The following is a 16740-nucleotide window of genomic DNA, read 5'->3' as shown; positions in this document are numbered from 1 at the left end:
TTGGCCATATAGCATCTTCACTCTTGCTTTAATTTTCCCTTTGATTTCTCAGATCTAATGGAAGAGGTCTCTTGTTCTTGAGGAGTTTCATCAGTCTTCTCCCTCCCTCCCTCCCTCCCTCCCTCCCTCCCTCTTTTTTCTGGCTGCAGATAGTATCTTTTTTTCCTTCCCTGACAATGTCCCTGGTTTCAGTCCAGAGTTCTTCTGGCTCCCATTCAATTGGGCTTAATAGTGCAAATCTTGCAAATCGAGTTTATTATTATCATTATCATCATCATCATCATCATCATCATCATCATCATCATCATCATCTTTACATTGCATTAGGTTGCTCTGCAGGTTGCATTTGGGCACGATGATTGGTTTAATGTTCTTCATTATTTTTGCTCTGATTTTTGATAAATTACAGTTCACACTATATGCCACAATCTGCTCCTAGTCTTGTTTTGCAGAGAGAACGGAGATTCATCTTCTGCTTCCAAATGCGTAGCCTATTGGAGTTTTATATTGGCCAGCAAATGATGATCATGTATACTGTCACTCCTTCAGTGACAGTTTCTTTTGTGTTGACCTCACAAAATCCAATCATTCCTTCCCCTGCATCATTTCTTGATTCTATGTCAGTTTTTCCTACAACCTTTGATTCTGCTGTTTCCTGCTTTTGCATTCCAATTGCCTATGATTAACAAGAAGTCTTGTTCTGGTGTGTGGTCAGTTTCCTCCTGGACCTCACCATAGAATCTTTCAGTTTCTTCTTCTTAATATCTCTGTAGTTGGAGTTTAAACGTGGATTATGGTTATATTGATAGACTTTAGCTGAATTGATATGATTTGGTCAGACTTTGCATTATATCCTTTGATTGTTTCTGCTTTATCTCTCCTCACTATTCGTGCCCATCCCATTTCTTCTTAGATTTTCATTTCCTGAGTAAAACATTGTGTAATTATCTGCCTTAAATTGTGCCATTCCCATCCACTTTAGCTCACTCACCCCAGGTATTGCAATGTTTGTACATTCCATTTCTTGTTTTACTGTGTCTAGTTTCTCCTTATTCATGCTTCTTACATTCCATGGTCCTATAATATGTATTGTGCAGCTTCAGACTTTCCTTTCACCTCTGAGTAGATCAACAACTGAACATCCTTTCTGCTTGAGTCCAATTGCTTCATTAAAATAAAGTAAAATAAAGACCTACTAATGGCATACACTTTACAAAGAACAATGGAGATTAATACATATATTAAATTAGAAGCAATAAAATAAACAACACAGGTTAAAACAGTATCCTCCATTTTGTGGTGCTACATCCTGTTTTAAGGGACTCTCCCTGAAGTCCCACAATATTTGAAGAGGCTGAAAGTGGTTTCTTTCTTTTTCTCTGTTTTGTTGCTATAATGCTTGTTGTTGTTGCTGCTGCTGTTGTTGTATGCCTTCAAGTCATTTCCGACTTAAGGCGAACCCATTCGTTTTTTTTCCCCTTGGCAGGTTTTGTTCAGAGGGGATTAGCTATTACTATTCTCTGAGGCTGAGAGAGTGTGACTTGCCCAGGGTCACCGGGAAGGTATTATTGCTGAGCCGGAATTTGAACCCTGTTCTCCAGAGTGATAGGTTGCATCCACAATGCAGAAATAATCCAGGTTGACACCACCTGAACTGGAGTGGCTCAATGCCATGGAATTCTAGGGAGTGTAGTTTTGTGAGACATTTAGCCTTCTTTGTCAGAGAGTTCTGGTGCCATAACCAACTAGAAATCCCTAGAATTCCATAGCATTGAGCCAGGACAGATAAAGTGGTGTCAAAACTGGATTATTGCTGCAGTGAGTATGCAGCCATAGTGTTAATGCTCTAACCACTACATAACACTGCCTCTAAGCCTGAAAGAGAGAGCATTTCAAACCAGGAGCAATAGTCTTCTGGAAGATTTGTGAGAAAGTATTCATTTCCCACACAGTTGACATTGTGTGCAAAGGTCTATGAGGCATGCAACCCTGAGAGTTTCTCATCCATCTCACAGTTAGGGCTGCAGTCCTGCATCTTTAAGAATAAGCTGTTGGAATAGTAGCGTCAATACTTGTGTGTAGTTCTATGTTTTCCTTGAGAAGGAGGTGCTCTACACAGGAACACTCTATATAACATATAGCCATTTAGCAAATCCAATAACATCCAAACAATGATACCTTTATTGGGCCAACCAAAGTGTGCAATTACATGTTGCAAGTGCAATTGTGTGTGATTATCATTCGTGCAATTACTCACCATTTCTGCTTTATTTGTGGGATGTTTCAAATGTGCTTTAATCTGTCTTTAATGCTGAAATTAGCTCTAGTGTGATAAACTCAATTGTTTGGATATTACTGGTGTATCTCTATGGTCATTTGGTCAGTGTTACTTGTGAAGAGGTCACTTCTCATACCCCTCCTTTCCCTGAGGCTAATAAAGTGTTATGATTCTTTGCAAGCACACTTTCTCCTCTGCTCTTACCAAGCATGGAGGTGGAAACCAGGCTTTGCTCCTAAAGATGTTTTTCTCCTTACTTGCACACGTGGAGGTCAGCTATCTAGGGACCTCTATACCAAAGTAGAGTTTTCTCCACTGATTAGTTATTTCGTAGAACCTAGATGCAACACTAAAGGAAGTTTCTTTTTACCTGCCAATGTATCCTGTTTACTTACCAGAAGCTCAGATCTAGTTGTTTTTACCAAATACCTATGGCGTACACACTTGCTCCTGCTGCTGCTGCTAAACTGACTTAACCACAAACAACCCAAATCATCATTGTAACATAAGCCACCTCCTGACCTTAAGGAATGTTGTTGCTGTGGTTGTTGTGTGCCTTCAAGTCGACCCTATTATGGGGCTTTCTTGGCAAGATTTGTTCAGAGGAGGTTTGCCATTCCCTTCCCTAAGGCTGAGAGAGTGTGACTTGCCTAAGGTCACCCCAGTGGGTTTGATGGCCGACCTTGGTCCTTTCAGTTGTAGTCCAACACTCAAACCACTAGGCCAGGCTGCCTTGGGAATAAAGAGCCACTGGTCCCTGGGTACAAAGGATCAGGGTTGAAAGGACATGTCATTTGTTTTATTTTATTTTTTGAGTAGACTGGGGCTCGGTAGGGATGTCAGAGACAGTATTCTTTGAATGCCTTTAATTTCACCCAGGAGGGGGCTTTAAGAAGAGAGTAAAACATGTCCTCGACCCTCCGCTCATGCTTGTGTTGGTTGTTGTTGTATGCCTTAAATTCCTTTCCAACTTATGGTGACCCTAAGGCCATAGGGTCTTATCATGGGGTTTTCTTGGCAAGTTTCTTCAGGGGAGGTTTGTCATTGCCTTCCCCTGAGGATGAGAGAATGTGACTTGTGTACCTAAGTGTCATTTCCCCACTGGGAGGGGATCTGAGCACTGACCCCAGGAAAAGATAAGCCACAGCCTTGGGTTTCCTTCCATTAGGAATAGGGCCTTTATTGAACCACAAAAACAAGGACAGCTTTTGAGTTCAACAAAGCTCTTCATCCTCTTCTGGTGGCAGACAAGGAGAGGCAAGAAAAAAAATACGGGATGCGGGTGGAAATCCATGGAGAGGAACACATTCTCTGTAAGGAGAATGGGCTCCATCTGCGACATTGTAGTGACCCAGAGAAGCCTTGGATTTTGCTTGGCTTCAGGATCACAAGACATGGTCTTGCTGTGATATAGCAATGTAGCATGGCTCCCTAGCATGCTAAAGGGAAACTTTCTTAAGAAGCATGTAGTGTACCTTTCTACCTCACCTTCTTTACAATATGAAAGAAGTTGAAAGAACCTCTTCTTTGCAACATCTCTGTATTGCTGCATACACATGATTTTGTAAGTAAAATTATTTTCACTCTAACTAAGAGACTTTGTCTAATTTTTGGGGCATGTGGGATGGGAGATAAAATGGGCCTGGTTTTTTCCTGCTTATCTATACTGTATTCTGCTGTGTTTGCTCTGCTAGTGAGATTAGACAATCTCTCTTACTTTCCTGGGCCCATAACCTGTTTGAAGCCTTCTTTCCTGAGTTTCTAATGAATCTTAAGAAAGATTTATTCCAACAGATATTGAACAGGAAGAAGGGTGCAATGGGTTACTTCCTTATTTCCAAGGACAAGCAGGGTGACCAGACATCCTCCTTTTCCAGGACATGCCCTTCATCCCAACCCTCTGTCCAGAAGGAATTCCCAAATCCCCCCTCCCCCGTTTTGAGTAGGACTAAGCAGCATGCCTTCATATTTATGTGAGTGTTTTAAGGGTTTTTTGCTTGTGTCCTTTAATTTTCTTACATTTCCTCCATTTTTGCAGTGCCTTGTCCTCCTTGGACCACATCTGGTCTCCCTGAGGACAAGCAAGTCCATCTCCTTACTCTTCTGCTGGTATCCCAGGATTGAATATTCTTCTAGAAAGCAACAAAAATGTAATTCTGCTGCTGGACAAGTCTATAAATGGATGATTCCTTCCACCCAAACATCTTAAGAAAAAAATATCCCTGTCCATGTTGTGGCTGTTGTTGTTTGACTTCAAGTTGTTTCCAACTTGCAGAGACCCTATCCTCAGGTTTTCTTGGCAGGTTTTGTTCGGAGGCGGATTTGCCATTGCCATCCTCCGAGGGTGAGAACGTGTGACTTGCCCAGTGGGTTTCATGGCTTAACTGGGATTCAAACCTTGGGCTCCAACTTTCAAGACGATACCCCACACTTTGAAAATCCTTTCAGCCTTTGTCAGTTCTTTTAACTTGCCTGAACTGTAGACAGTGATATATATATAATGAACAGCAAATGAATAAATGCCTGGATGAAAGTCGCTTGAGAGCTGTGGTCTCCTGTCATGTTGGGTGGGTTGCTATTAAGGGTGGGTTTGTTCACCTGCAGGGGGTTGGGCTAGATGACCTTTTGGGGACCCTTCCAACTTTTAGGATCTTGGGACCTTTGCTGCCAAACTCCCACCATCACAGGATTTTACATCCCTACATAATGCACCTGGAGTCCCTCTTCACCTCTTTAGTTTCATCCCAGGTTTCAGTGTGGAGGCTCCTTGGGACAGAGACTTTCCCTTGAGATGCAGGGAGTAAGAGAGACAGGCCTCCCTTCCCGGGCCCCAGCCTCGCTTTAGGGCCTGCCCCCGAGTCCCGAAAGACAGGGCGCTCCTTGCCATCGTTGCAACGCTAAGGACGGCGCGCGCATGGAAAGACCCCCCCGCCCCTCTCTGGACCTTTGCGGGGGGGGGCTTAGGAGGGGTCCAACTCAAAAGGTTTAGATGGGAAACCGGGTTCAAGTCGATGCGGGACTCCCTGCGCTGTCAGCCGTCACAGGGAGGGAGGGAGAGAGAAAAGAAGAGAAAAGAAGAGAAGGAGGGCAGAGGTGAGGGAGGGAGGGTGGGAGGAAAGAAAGAAAGAAAGAAAGAAAGAGGAAAGGAGGGGAGGGAGGGAGGGAGGGAGGAAAAAGTGAGAGAGAAAAGAAAAGGAAGATGAAAGGAGGGAAGAAAGGAACAAAAAAGAGAAAGGAAGGAAAAGAAAGAAAGGAGGGAAGGAGGAAAAGAAAGAAAAAGAAAGAGGGAAGAAAGGCAGGAAGGGTGGGAGGGAAGGAAGGAAAGGGAAGGAAAGGAAAAAGAGGGAAGGAAGGAAGGAAAGAAAGAAAGAAAGAAAGGGAATGGCAGAAGGGGAAAAAGGAGAAAGAAATAAAGAAAAGAAGAAAACGAAAGGAAGAAATGTCCCCTCCTCTCTCAAGGCCTGGCCTTGTGCCTGGGGCCTCTTCCTCCTGGGCCCCCTTTGGGCCCTCTCTGCCCGAGGCCTGGGGAAAAGGCTAGCGAGATCTCGGCACTCGAAGAACTCCTCGCCGGGAGAGAGAGTGGGGCTCGAAAACTTTGTCACCGACCGAGATGGCTCTTTTCTCCCTTCCTCCTGTGTTTCCATCCCTCTTTCTCTCCCCGCTCCGTTCCTTCGCCGTTATTTTCTGCGTGGTTTTGAAAGGCAAACGATTTTCGGGCCGTCAGTAGTTATTTTGGGGGGTAACGGAGGGGCGTTACAAATGGAGTTCCTCTCCTGCCTGATTCTTCTCCAGGGAACTCTGTGCCTAACTCTGATCCAAGTCCAGACATTCCCAATTCTTATTCTCAATTCTAATGCAGTTAACTACATTCCCAGTTTTTATGGACCACAATCAGAGACTGAAATGGGGAAAGCGGCAAATGCGTCTTCAACGATCCGCAAGAAAATAAATACATCCATCCATCAATGGAAATGGATCCAAACTACAACCCCCAGAATTCCATAGCCTTCAGCCATGGCACTTAAAGGGGTGTCAAACTGAACTCTTTCTGCAGTGCGGATCCAGCCCTGAACAAACAAACGCGGATGGCTTCCAAGGACCCATCCACACTGAAGACTATGGGCCAAAACACACTGCAGAAATAATCCGTTTTAAGACCGCTTTAACTGCCCTGGCTCTGTGTTAGGGAATCCCGGGAACTAGATTTCTGAGACATTTAGCCTCCCCGGTTTCCCTAGCATTGAGCCAGGACGGTTAAAGCGGTGTCAAACTGGATTATTTCTGCAGTGTGTTTTGGCCTGGGTTTACTCGAAAGTAAACCGCCTCGTGTTCAAAAGAGGCTTTAATCTAGGTCTGATCCGCACTGCAGAGTTTATTCAGTGACACACCGCTTTAACTGGCATGATTCCGTCCTATGGGACCCTGGGATTTGCAGTTTGTTGGGGGGCAGTGCTCTGACAGAGAAGAGGCTTAATCTCTTACAAAACTACATATCCCAAAAAAACCCTAGCATTGAGCCATGACAGTTAAAAGTGGTGTCCAACTGCATTCGTTCTGCAAGGGACCAGAGGCTCCAAACCAACTTTTCCCAGCCTTTGTAGTTTGGAGGAGTAGTGAAGTTCAACTCCAAAAGAATTGTCTCTGGATTTAAGCCAGGCTCCTCAAACCCAGTTTACTGCCTAGAACAGTGCTTTCCAACCTTTGGTCCTCTAGATTTGAGACTCCAGCTCCCAGAATTCCCAAACAATGAGCATACTTGAATGGGACTTCTGGGAATTTAAGTCCAAAACACCTGGAGGCCCAGAGGTTGAGAACCACTGGCCTAGAACCTCTTCCCAAGCCTTATGAGAGCAAAGGCTCACATCAATTGGATTCACCTACACCTGGTCTTACAATTCAACAGATGATTCCATGGATCTACTTTACTTTAGCTGGGACTGACCCACAGGATTTCAGCCCATCCCACCCCACATCTGGGCACATCTGGAAGAGAGTAGCCCAAAGCACACCGTTTTATCCAGAATCACACAAGGAGAGTCTGATGTGAAATAGTCCCCATCTCTAACACTGGACTCTGAGGCTTCAGGGAAGGACCAAAGAACACAAGAGGCCCAGTGGTTGCCAATAATTAGGAATAATAATTAGGAATACAGTTACCTGGATAATATATAATATCTGGATAATAATTAGGAATACAGTTACCTGGATAATATATAATATCTGGATAATAATTAGGAATATAGTTACCTGGATAATATATAATATCTGGATAATAATTAGGAATATAGTTACCTGGATAATATATAATATCTGGATAATAATTAGGAATATAGTTACCTGGATAATATATAATATCTGGATAATAATTAGGAATATAGTTACCTGGATAATAATTGGGACTATAGCTACCTGGATAGTTATATTCCTAACTATTATCCCAGTAGCTATGGCCCAATTATTAGTATATTCCCAGTTACTTGAGTAATAATAAAACTGATCGCTGCTTACTTTTGGGCGGCTCCTGTTATACTTAGTGAGGAAACTGGGAGAGTTACAAACTTCTTTACATTTCTACAGGGGAAAAAAGACTACACGGGAAAGGTTGGAGAATTCATTGGTTGCCCCACTTACATTTATCATGTCCTTGTTCTTGGTCCTTCAAGTCACCTCTGACTTGGGACTTTTCTTGGCACGATTTATTCAGAAGGCTTCCATGGCTGAGTACAACCTGGGTTTCCCAAACTACTACTCCATGCTGGCCCTCCACCACGTTACTAGAGCCACAGATATACCCTTACACCAGACTAGTAAGAAACAGCTCCTACCATGGCGACACATTTATTAAAAACCATGTATATGTACAGACAAAAGTTCTCCCCCCAAATAAAACTAATGCTCAGTTTTTAAAGTCTTTTTGCCACTTCCAACAGCATTTGGTAAGATTATTTACAAACTGGAGCAACAGGAGTCACAACACACTTTTCCATTGAGAAGAGTTGAAACATACACTCACCACCTACCAATAAATAGATAATTTAATGTGCTCTCGGCATCAGTGCCCATCGTCAGATCAGAAGTTCATATCAAAAGAGAAACTCCCAACACACACCGGCTGCACTGCCATTGACTAGAACTATATAGAATTGATTATCATTTTTTGGTCATAGTCTACAATATACCTAGACACAGAGCTGTACATGTAAGATCGTATTTTGTTCACCTTACCTTCACGGGCTTCTCCCACTCTGCCAACATGTTTTAAAGTCAAGTCTTCCAAGACAAGACCAAGGAATTTTTAACCCCAATACATATACTCAGTTTTAAACATTTCCTGCTATAGCAAACCCTCCAAACAGCAATGGAAACATTGAACTACTGGGCAGTTCACAAGACTTAACTGTTGGCAGAACTGTGAGCCTTTCATTTTTATCATCTCCTTCTTGTCCATTGGGAAAGAAAGCTTTACCAAATGGCAAAATGCCCATTAAGACCTCTTCCTTCAAGTTTTCTTCAGGGAGTTGGGGGTGCTTTTTTTCACCAGGTGAGGAGGAAGAGAATGCTACCTTGCTGGTTCCCCTTTTTTTTTTTAACCTGCAAAATTCAGTCAAAAAGCTTTGGCACCTTCTATAGAATTGCACAAGAACATCTCAGAAGGTGGAAGGCAGCATTTACGCCACACACCTCTGCACCACCACTGAGGAGAAACAACATAAATATTATCAGACAGCCAGGTCTTTAACCCAAGTCTTGGACTGGGCCAGTCTCTTTAAGAACTGGTATAGAAAGCATAATAGCCCATGCCTTTTGAAGTGTCCTTTCCATAGTCCTCAGCATTAATGTCCTCACATTTCATCGTGGGGGAGTTTTCATTGCTGGAGGTGCTGGGGGAGAGCCTCCGCCTCTTGCAGGCCCCAGTGTAGACCCCAGAATCATTTGAATCTAGAGATTTGATGGATGGCGGAGTCTCTATCCAGGATGACCCAATCTCTTCTTTCACCTTCTCCTTGGGAAGGAGGTCTTCAGAGAAACCAGGAGGGCTGGTTCTTGAGGTCCAAGGTAAGCCAGCAGGCATTTTCCTCTGGTAAGAGCCTCTGCTCCCCCATCCTGCCATAGGGGAGAATGCTGGGTCTGGGTAATATCCCAAGGCATGGGAGGTCTGGAGGGGAAGGGATTTGATGCCATAGGGGAGCAAGGTACTAGAAGAGTAGTCGGCCTCATAGGAGTTCATGTCCAGTTTGTTGGTCCCAGGCTGCTGGACCGGAGTCACAAACCATCTCTGGGGAGGGTTGGTCATCTCTTCGTTCTGCTGAGGAGACAGTAGGCCATTGGTTTGAGGGACAGTCCTTTCTCCATTATAGAACCTAGCAGGTGGCAGGTTGTTGACAAATTGTTCCTGGAAGAAGGGCTGTACGCTGTACCGGGCTCCTGGGACGATCTGGTGGGATCTAGGAGAATCCGTGGGAGATGGAGTTAATCTGTCATTTTCTGAAGCTGTGTACATGCTACAAATATAAGAGAGAAAGGCTAAGATTTTTTTTGCTCTTTACCATATAGATAGCTGGCATTTTAACATGCAAGGAGGCTGAATCGAGCACCAAAGGCAAGAGGTGTGGCTCATTCATTCTGCCTCAAAAGGTCTTAAGACAACTACATTTAGAGAGCTATAGAAATAATAATAATAATAATAATAATAATAACTGCATGCAGTGCACCTCTTCTGTTCATTTTACCAGTTAAAAAATATTGTTTCGGCACGTTCTGAATAAAATTTTGAGAAGCCAAATTTAGATCTTACCCCACAGCTAAATTATTATAGTTTCTAACAATCTATTCAACCCTATTATGTTCTATGAAATTTTATACATACTTATTCAGAAGTAAGACCACTGAATTGAAAGGATTTACTGGCAGGAAAGTGCAATTTGGATTTTAGTATTAGGTAAGTTATGCACCAAGGGGAAAAATTACATTCTAATCGTTTCATTTTCAGCCAAAGATGAAATTATTTTCTTTTGAAGTATAGTTAACTGATTTCAACATAAATTGTTTTCAGGTAAGAAATGAAAACTGAAGGCTACTGCTAACAACTAACGGAAGTCTTTTTTAAAACCATAATTTAAATTTTACCTCAAATGTTTCTACAAAATAATTGTTTCATTTTATATAGAGAAGAAAATGCTTCTTACGAATCATAGTTGTCCCGGAAGCCTTTTGCAAAAGGATTATGGTCAATTTTAAGCTGTGTGATCTGGAAAGTAAAATAGCGTTGTCTATTAGATACATCTCATAAAAGAATAATGTCTGCAAAAAAATAAAGAGGGTGCCTTTTTTGAACATAAAAAATTCATTCCAAAATGAAATGCATGAATGCTAATGAGGTGTTTTAATAGTTCTGATAAATCAGGTTTGTGAAAGCAAGCAGTTTACATTTAGCACAAATATTAAAACAAATTATCTGCTCGCTTCCCTCCCTATTTTTGTCACTTAATTTAGGGGTGTTTTCATATACTTACAGAGCACATTTTTAAAATGAAGAACGAATGTTATCCTTACATCTGTGTTCTGATATGCAGTGACAGCTATGAACTGTGTTTCGGGGAAGTTAAAGGTCTGCGTCTTGGAGGAGTCATTCATGTCTTCAACGCCATCTTCTGTCACTTCCACAATATGAAGCCGAGGCTGATATTTGTGCAGAGACTGAAGAACTATCATCTGGAAAAACAAGAAGCCCAGCAAAGCTTGTAACCGTGATAATCCAGATTTGCAAGCCTCTAATACAGGCTAGTGCTTTACTACAACAGGTTCAAACATCAAGTTCACCATAGGCACAGTTAAAAAAACATTACTATAGACTTGCATCAAGTTGCAGCAACCTTGCATCATCAAGCCTGATCTCTTCAGTACTTTCTAAATCGTAACTCTGCCTAAGTGCAGACTTTTACCTGGGTGTTGTTATTGTTGGCCCCTTTGTTGTTGGTCAGCTTCAGTTTTCCAAAAGAGATCTCTTGCCTCATCCAGTGGGCTCCAGTGTTGGGAGATTCAGGGTGAACATAAACCTTGTTGCCTGTTAGGAGAATGAAAGGGAAATTGGACGAATCAGGGGGAAAAGGTGCATTTTTTTCTTCTTCAATATATCCCATATCCTAAAGGTAGACACAATAACAGGAAGGTGTAACACAGGCTTTTACCAGACAGCTAAGAATGGTATCAAAAGAGCTCTTTATTGTTTTTTACATCTACCTGGTATGCTGAGAGCTTGCAAAGTCTGTAATAAGATGAGGATTATACGCAAGGAAGCAAAAGGAAGAAATCTTCCCTTTGCAAATTATCCAACTGAGAAACACTGAAGTCATCCAGACTGACCCGCAAAATGTCACCCTTCCCACATTCACATGGCATAGGAAGACTTGTGCCCTTGATTTATAGAAATAGACCCTAGACCTAGGGATGAAGGGAAGGGGTAAAGGCCCCCAAGATTAGACTGAGGTTGGGTTAACCCCTCTGACATATTGTCAAAATTGGACCATGAAAACGCCTACATAGAAGCCTCCATCTGAACCCTCTCAGGACATATCCACTAGAAGGGTACTTATATCCCCATTAAGTTGTTGTTGTTTTCAGGGTCCTCTGATTCTTACTAGCTTCAGCTGGAGGATGCTGCTGCTGGTAGTGGTTTTAATGCAACATCTTTTGATGTCATTTTTTTGGGTGAAATCTGCAAGTAGTCAAACAAATTGATAACCTGCCTGCCAAAATTGAGCCCTGCCTAAAAACAGTTCTGGGTCCTTGTTCATAGCCACCACACTTGGGGTGGAAAGGGGGCATAGCTACGGACAGCATTATTAGCTTCCCCAGTGGAAAGCTACTTACAAACCAGGGACACACAGGAGGCAAGAGTTTCTATAACATTATTCCAATTGTTCCAGGGTGCTATGTAATCCCACCTGGTTCAAGGAAAGAAGGCATCGGCCTGCTTTAGTCTGAAATAGCCTTACCTTGCATGTTGTTGTCAGCTTTGCCACAGGTCACCCACTTCCCTCCCTGGAAGCGCCAGTGGTTGGGGTCAGCCAGCACCACTTCCACAAAGACATTGTAGTGAGCAGTGGGGTTGAGGCCAGTGATGTTGAAGCTCAGGAAAGGAAACATCCGCCTGGCAATTGGAGAGAGAATCATAGAATCAGAGAGTTGGAAGAGACCGCAAGGGCCATCCAGTCCAACCCCACTCTGCCATGCAGGAACTCTCCCTCAAAGCATCCCCATTGACAGACAGCTATCCAGCCTCTGCTTAAAGATCTCCAAAGAAGGAGACTCCACCACTCTCCAAGGGAGTGTGTTCCACTGTCGAACAGCCCTTACTGTCAGGAAGTTCCTCCTAATGTTGAGGTGGAATCTCATTTTCTGGAGCTTGCATCCATTGCTCCGGGTCCTAATCTCTGCAGCAGCCCTCCTCAATATGACATCCCTTCAAGTATTTAAACAGGGCTATCATATCACCTCTCAACCTTCTCTTCTCCAGGCGAGAGAGATTGCTTTGGGGGCTTCCAAGGTAAAGGCGAAAAGGGAGGAGGAGGAGAAGGGCCAGCTCTGTGCCAGGCATTCCTGCTGACACCTTTGGCAGCCTCTCCAGCCTTGGCTAGCACCTGGGCAGGAGAAGGGAGGCAGATGGCGACTCCCCTCCTGGGTTTTATATTTAGTTTTGTATTTAGAGAGAGTCACCACAGAAGCTTTGGCTCTGAGTCTCTCTCTCTCTCTCTCTCTTGAAATCATCAGAGGAGCCATCCCAAGATCAGGCAGCCTCTAGCCTCTAAGGAGATAGGAACATCAGTCTCTCAGTCCTCCAATTCTGTGACACATATTTTCCCTAACCTCCATCGTAATTTCGGAACTGGGATTTTAGCTCTTATTCCTCGCCTTTCTGGGGATATTACTTCAGGGAATCGGTGTAAAAAAATAATCATCATCCCATCCCCCTTGATAATTCTCCACGTTCAGCTGTAATTGTTTTTGCGGAACCGAGTTCCCTGCTCGTTTTTATGGCTTGACTGAAAGGGGAGAGAGAAGTCTTTTCCCAAAAGGAAATACAAGGAATGGGGTTTTTTCTTTTTAAATTTAAAAAAAGGGATTCATAGTTTAGCTTCCTCGGAAATCCTGAAAGGGGATTATCTGCTCAGGGGATTCAAAGACATTGCCTTCCCTCGGTTGGTGAAATTCTCAAGCAAACCATTCCAGATTTGGGGGAATTAATTTTCAAGCAACGAATTTGAGAATCGGGGCGTTAAAGAGTTGTTAGCTAAAGTCAAATCGGGCTGAGACAGTTCTTAAGAAGTGGGGTTAATGTTGTCTTCCCAGCAAGGAGTCCAGGTATTTTGCAATATTGGTAACTAAAAATCCTGTATTTCCCAGCAGTGTTCCCAGCCATGAGAGAGAGAAAGCTTCTCTGTGGTCAATGGAGGCTGCTCCAAACGGCGGGAAAATTGCTTTCGTTGATTCTCTCCACTTAGAGATATAGCCTGCTGCGCTCCAAAGGGTTTACCCCCAAATTAGATGTCAGTTCAGGTTTAAGTCGACCTTATTGTGGGGTTTTTATGGCAGAATTGGTTCAGAAGGGGCTTGCCTTTGCCTTCCTCTACAGATGAGAGGATTCAAAGCTGTAGCCGTGTTAAGTTTCTAAAATCAAAATACGTAGAGAGATCTTGTAGACTAACTGAAAAAAAGTTGGCAGCATGAGAAGAAATGCATCTGAGGAAGGAGAGTTTAGTCTACGAAAGCTCATGCTGCCAACTTCTTTCTTTCAGTTAGTCTCAAAGAGACTTCTCTACATACTACAGCTGAGAGAGTGGGCTTCCATGGCCAAGAGGGGATTCGAACCCAGAATCCCGAGTCCAACATTTAGACCACTACAACAGGGTGGCCCTTAAATGAGAGACCACCAAGGAATGCCAGTCCTTGCAGCCTACATTTCACTGGAAGGCAATGGCAAAGCACCTCCGACTCCGACCCCTGGCGACTCCTTGCCTAAGAAAAACGCCTAAAAGCCTCGGGGTCGCCCTAAAACTAGAAGACACACACACAAAAACGTGGGAGGATTCAAACCCAAGCCGTTTGTGGCGGAGAGGGAGGCGACTGTATTCTGGGAAAAGTAAGAACAGCCGACAAAACGAGGGCGCAAAGAACGGGAAGAAATGCGAAAACCCGACCAAATCCAGAGAGAGAGACCGACCGACAGAGAGTAGTCACTATCAAAAAACCCTACTCCGGGTGCGCCCTTGTCCAGGGCACGTCCTCCTTTTGCAGGACGTGTCCTCCGTGTCAACCTTCCGTCCAGGAGGGATTTCCAAAACCTCCTCCGTTTGGAGCAGGACCCTTGACATCTCTATTAGGAGTGTGGGTTTTAGTTTTTCTTTGGTCCGATCCTCCACTCTTTTCCTTGAAGGTCCTCTATTTTGAGCCCGATTGCCAAAGAGGCATTTTACATCTCGAGGACTGTGTTTGTGAGCTTTTCTTTTGACCTTCCCCGGGAACGTTGTCTAGTTTTGCAGCTCCTTCTGCTCCTTTGCGGAGGCCACTCTGCCGGCGGCGAGGCCAAACTTTCGGCAGACAAGAGCCCTAAAGCCGGCTCCCTTTCGATAGATGGATAAGAGTATATATAGGGCAAGTTTTGAAATGCAAAAAGGTCTGGATTAGGAGTTTTTTGGTGGCGGGTGGGTTCCTATGGCTGAGCCGGGATTACTCTCCAGAGCCGCAGTCCAACATTCAAACGATGTCTGTCTATGCGCACATATATATATATATATATATATATATATGCGCATAGACAGACAGACATCGTTTGAGTGTTGGACTGCGACTCTGGAGAATTCCACATTTTCAAGGATGTCTTAAGTATTAAAGCAATCTGAATGAAAAATGAAAAAGCGTCCTCAATCTAAAGTGTGCCAGAGAAAAGCCATCTTACTGCAAGAATTTAAACCAATGCTATTAATAAACTAATATATAAACTAATATAAACTATATAAACGAATACACAGACACATACACACGCTCTCTCTATATATACGTTTTGGATTCCTGGCTCAGAAAAGGACTGGTTCGGGAGTTTTTAGGCTACTTTTTGTGTGTGTCTTGGGTGCCTTCAGCTTCATCCGATTTAGGGCGACCTTATCCTTGGGGTTTTCTTGGCCAGATTGGTTCAGAGGCGGTTGGCCATTGGAGGCTGAGAGAGTGTGACTTGCCCAAAGCCCACCCGGTGGGATCCTATGGCCGAGCCCTAGCCCCAACCCATAGGGCACACGATCTCTCTCTCTCTCCCTTCCTTCCTCTTCTTCCTTCCTTCTTTCCTTCCTTCCTTCCTCCCCTTCCCTCTCTTCTTTCTTTCTTTCTTTCTTTCTTTTTCTTTCTTTCCTTCCTTCCCTCCCTCCCTCCCCAAAGCCGCCCCCCTCCTACCTGCCCTGTTTGGTGATGATCATCTCGGTCTGATGCCGGTGGAACTTGAGCCAAAGGGGCCGGTTGCAGAGGAAGACTTGGGCCCGGAGCCCTCCCGCCCCGCCGGACATGGCCAAGGCGCCCAGCCCTCCTCCGCAGGCGCCCCCTCCAGCCCCTGCCGCCGCCGCCGCCGCCGCCGGGTAAGGGCTGTAGAGGCCCCCCGGAGGGGCTCCCTGGCCGTACTGGTAGCCTCCCCCGGCCGAGGGGCCCCCGAAGGCCGTCCTGCCGGCTCCCCCGGAGAAGCCCCCCGGAGGGGAGAGGACCGAGCCGTAGGGGTAGCGGCTGGGTGCCTGGTACATGGCCCCCGGCTGAGGAGGGGCGGCCCCGGGGGCCCCATAAGGAAAGAGGGCGCAAGGGCTGCCCAAGTCGGGTCCCGGGGACTGGAGGTAGTAGCGCTCGGGGCTCAGGCCCTCCAGGGAGTAGCGGGCCGGGGCCGGGGCTGGAGGGAGAGCCGCCGCCGCCGCCGCCGCCGCCTGCTGCTCCTGCTGCTGCTGCTCCTGGGCCGGGCAAGGGGAGGCCTTGCTCCGTCCGCCTTCCTTGACCACTGCCTCCGCTTCGGCCCCTTCGGCCAAGAGGCCTCCGACAAACTTTTTGGCGCCTTTTTCCAAGTCCAAACGAGGCGGAGGAGGAGGAGGAGGAGGAGGCGAGGAGGCAGCAGTGGGGCTCTCCAAGGGGTAGAAGGGGGCGCCGGGCAAGAGCGGGGGCTGCTCCCCCAATTGCATGGCGGCCAGAGAGACCCCTCTTTCAAGGCTCACCCCTAAGCGGCCCCCCTGAGCCCCCCTGCCTGGCCCTCGTGGACCACCGACCACCGGCCCCCGACCCAGCCTCCCTCCCGCCCTCCTTCCCGGCCAAGCGGACCTCCTCGGCCTCCGCCACCGGCCTTTATATACCGCGCTCCAGAGGCAGGCGGGCGGGGCTCCCTTCGGAGGGCGCGCGCTCCTGAAAGTCGCCCCGCCATTGGCTGAGCCCCGAGACAGCAG

General features: G+C 45.4%; 1 protein-coding gene across 2 annotated transcripts; it reads right to left on the bottom strand.

Annotated features, from left to right (window-relative positions):
- Positions 1–8141: 8141 nt before the first annotated feature.
- EOMES (eomesodermin) lies at positions 8142–16494 on the bottom strand. Of its 2 annotated transcripts, none has more exons than XM_089531319.1 (6): positions 15722–16494; positions 12274–12428; positions 11221–11342; positions 10832–10990; positions 10465–10526; positions 8142–9780 (listed from the first exon to the last, which is right to left on the bottom strand). In XM_089531319.1, exons 1-6 carry the CDS (start codon positions 16480–16482, stop codon positions 9045–9047), a joined length of 1995 nt encoding a protein of 664 aa, XP_089387445.1. In that variant the 5' UTR covers positions 16483–16494; the 3' UTR covers positions 8142–9044. The 2 variants fall into 2 exon arrangements, with proteins under 2 accessions (XP_089387445.1, XP_089387446.1); XM_089531320.1 differs by having other exon boundaries at positions 8142–9723.
- Between the last annotated feature and the right edge of the window lie 246 nt (positions 16495–16740).

This window comes from Sceloporus occidentalis, unplaced genomic scaffold (assembly GCF_023333645.1).
Source record: "Sceloporus occidentalis isolate IW3139 unplaced genomic scaffold, rSceOcc1.0.p SCAF_7, whole genome shotgun sequence".
Taxonomy (NCBI): domain Eukaryota; kingdom Metazoa; phylum Chordata; class Lepidosauria; order Squamata; family Phrynosomatidae; genus Sceloporus; species Sceloporus occidentalis.
Note: the sequence above shows the minus strand (reverse complement) of the source record. Positions and strands in the feature narration are given on the sequence as shown.

Bases quoted from the DNA above. Each gene is read 5' to 3' on its own strand.
- EOMES (XM_089531319.1), bottom strand. From the start codon at position 16,482: ATGCAATTGGGGGAGCAGCCCCCGCTCTTGCCCGGCGCCCCCTTCTAC. The intron at 12,429-15,721 runs GTAGGAGGGGGG...TCCAATTGCCAG, and splicing joins ATCATCACCAAACAGGGCAG to GCGGATGTTTCCTTTCCTGA. The intron at 10,527-10,831 runs GTAAGGATAACA...TTTACTTTCCAG, and splicing joins CTGCATATCAGAACACAGAT to ATCACACAGCTTAAAATTGA.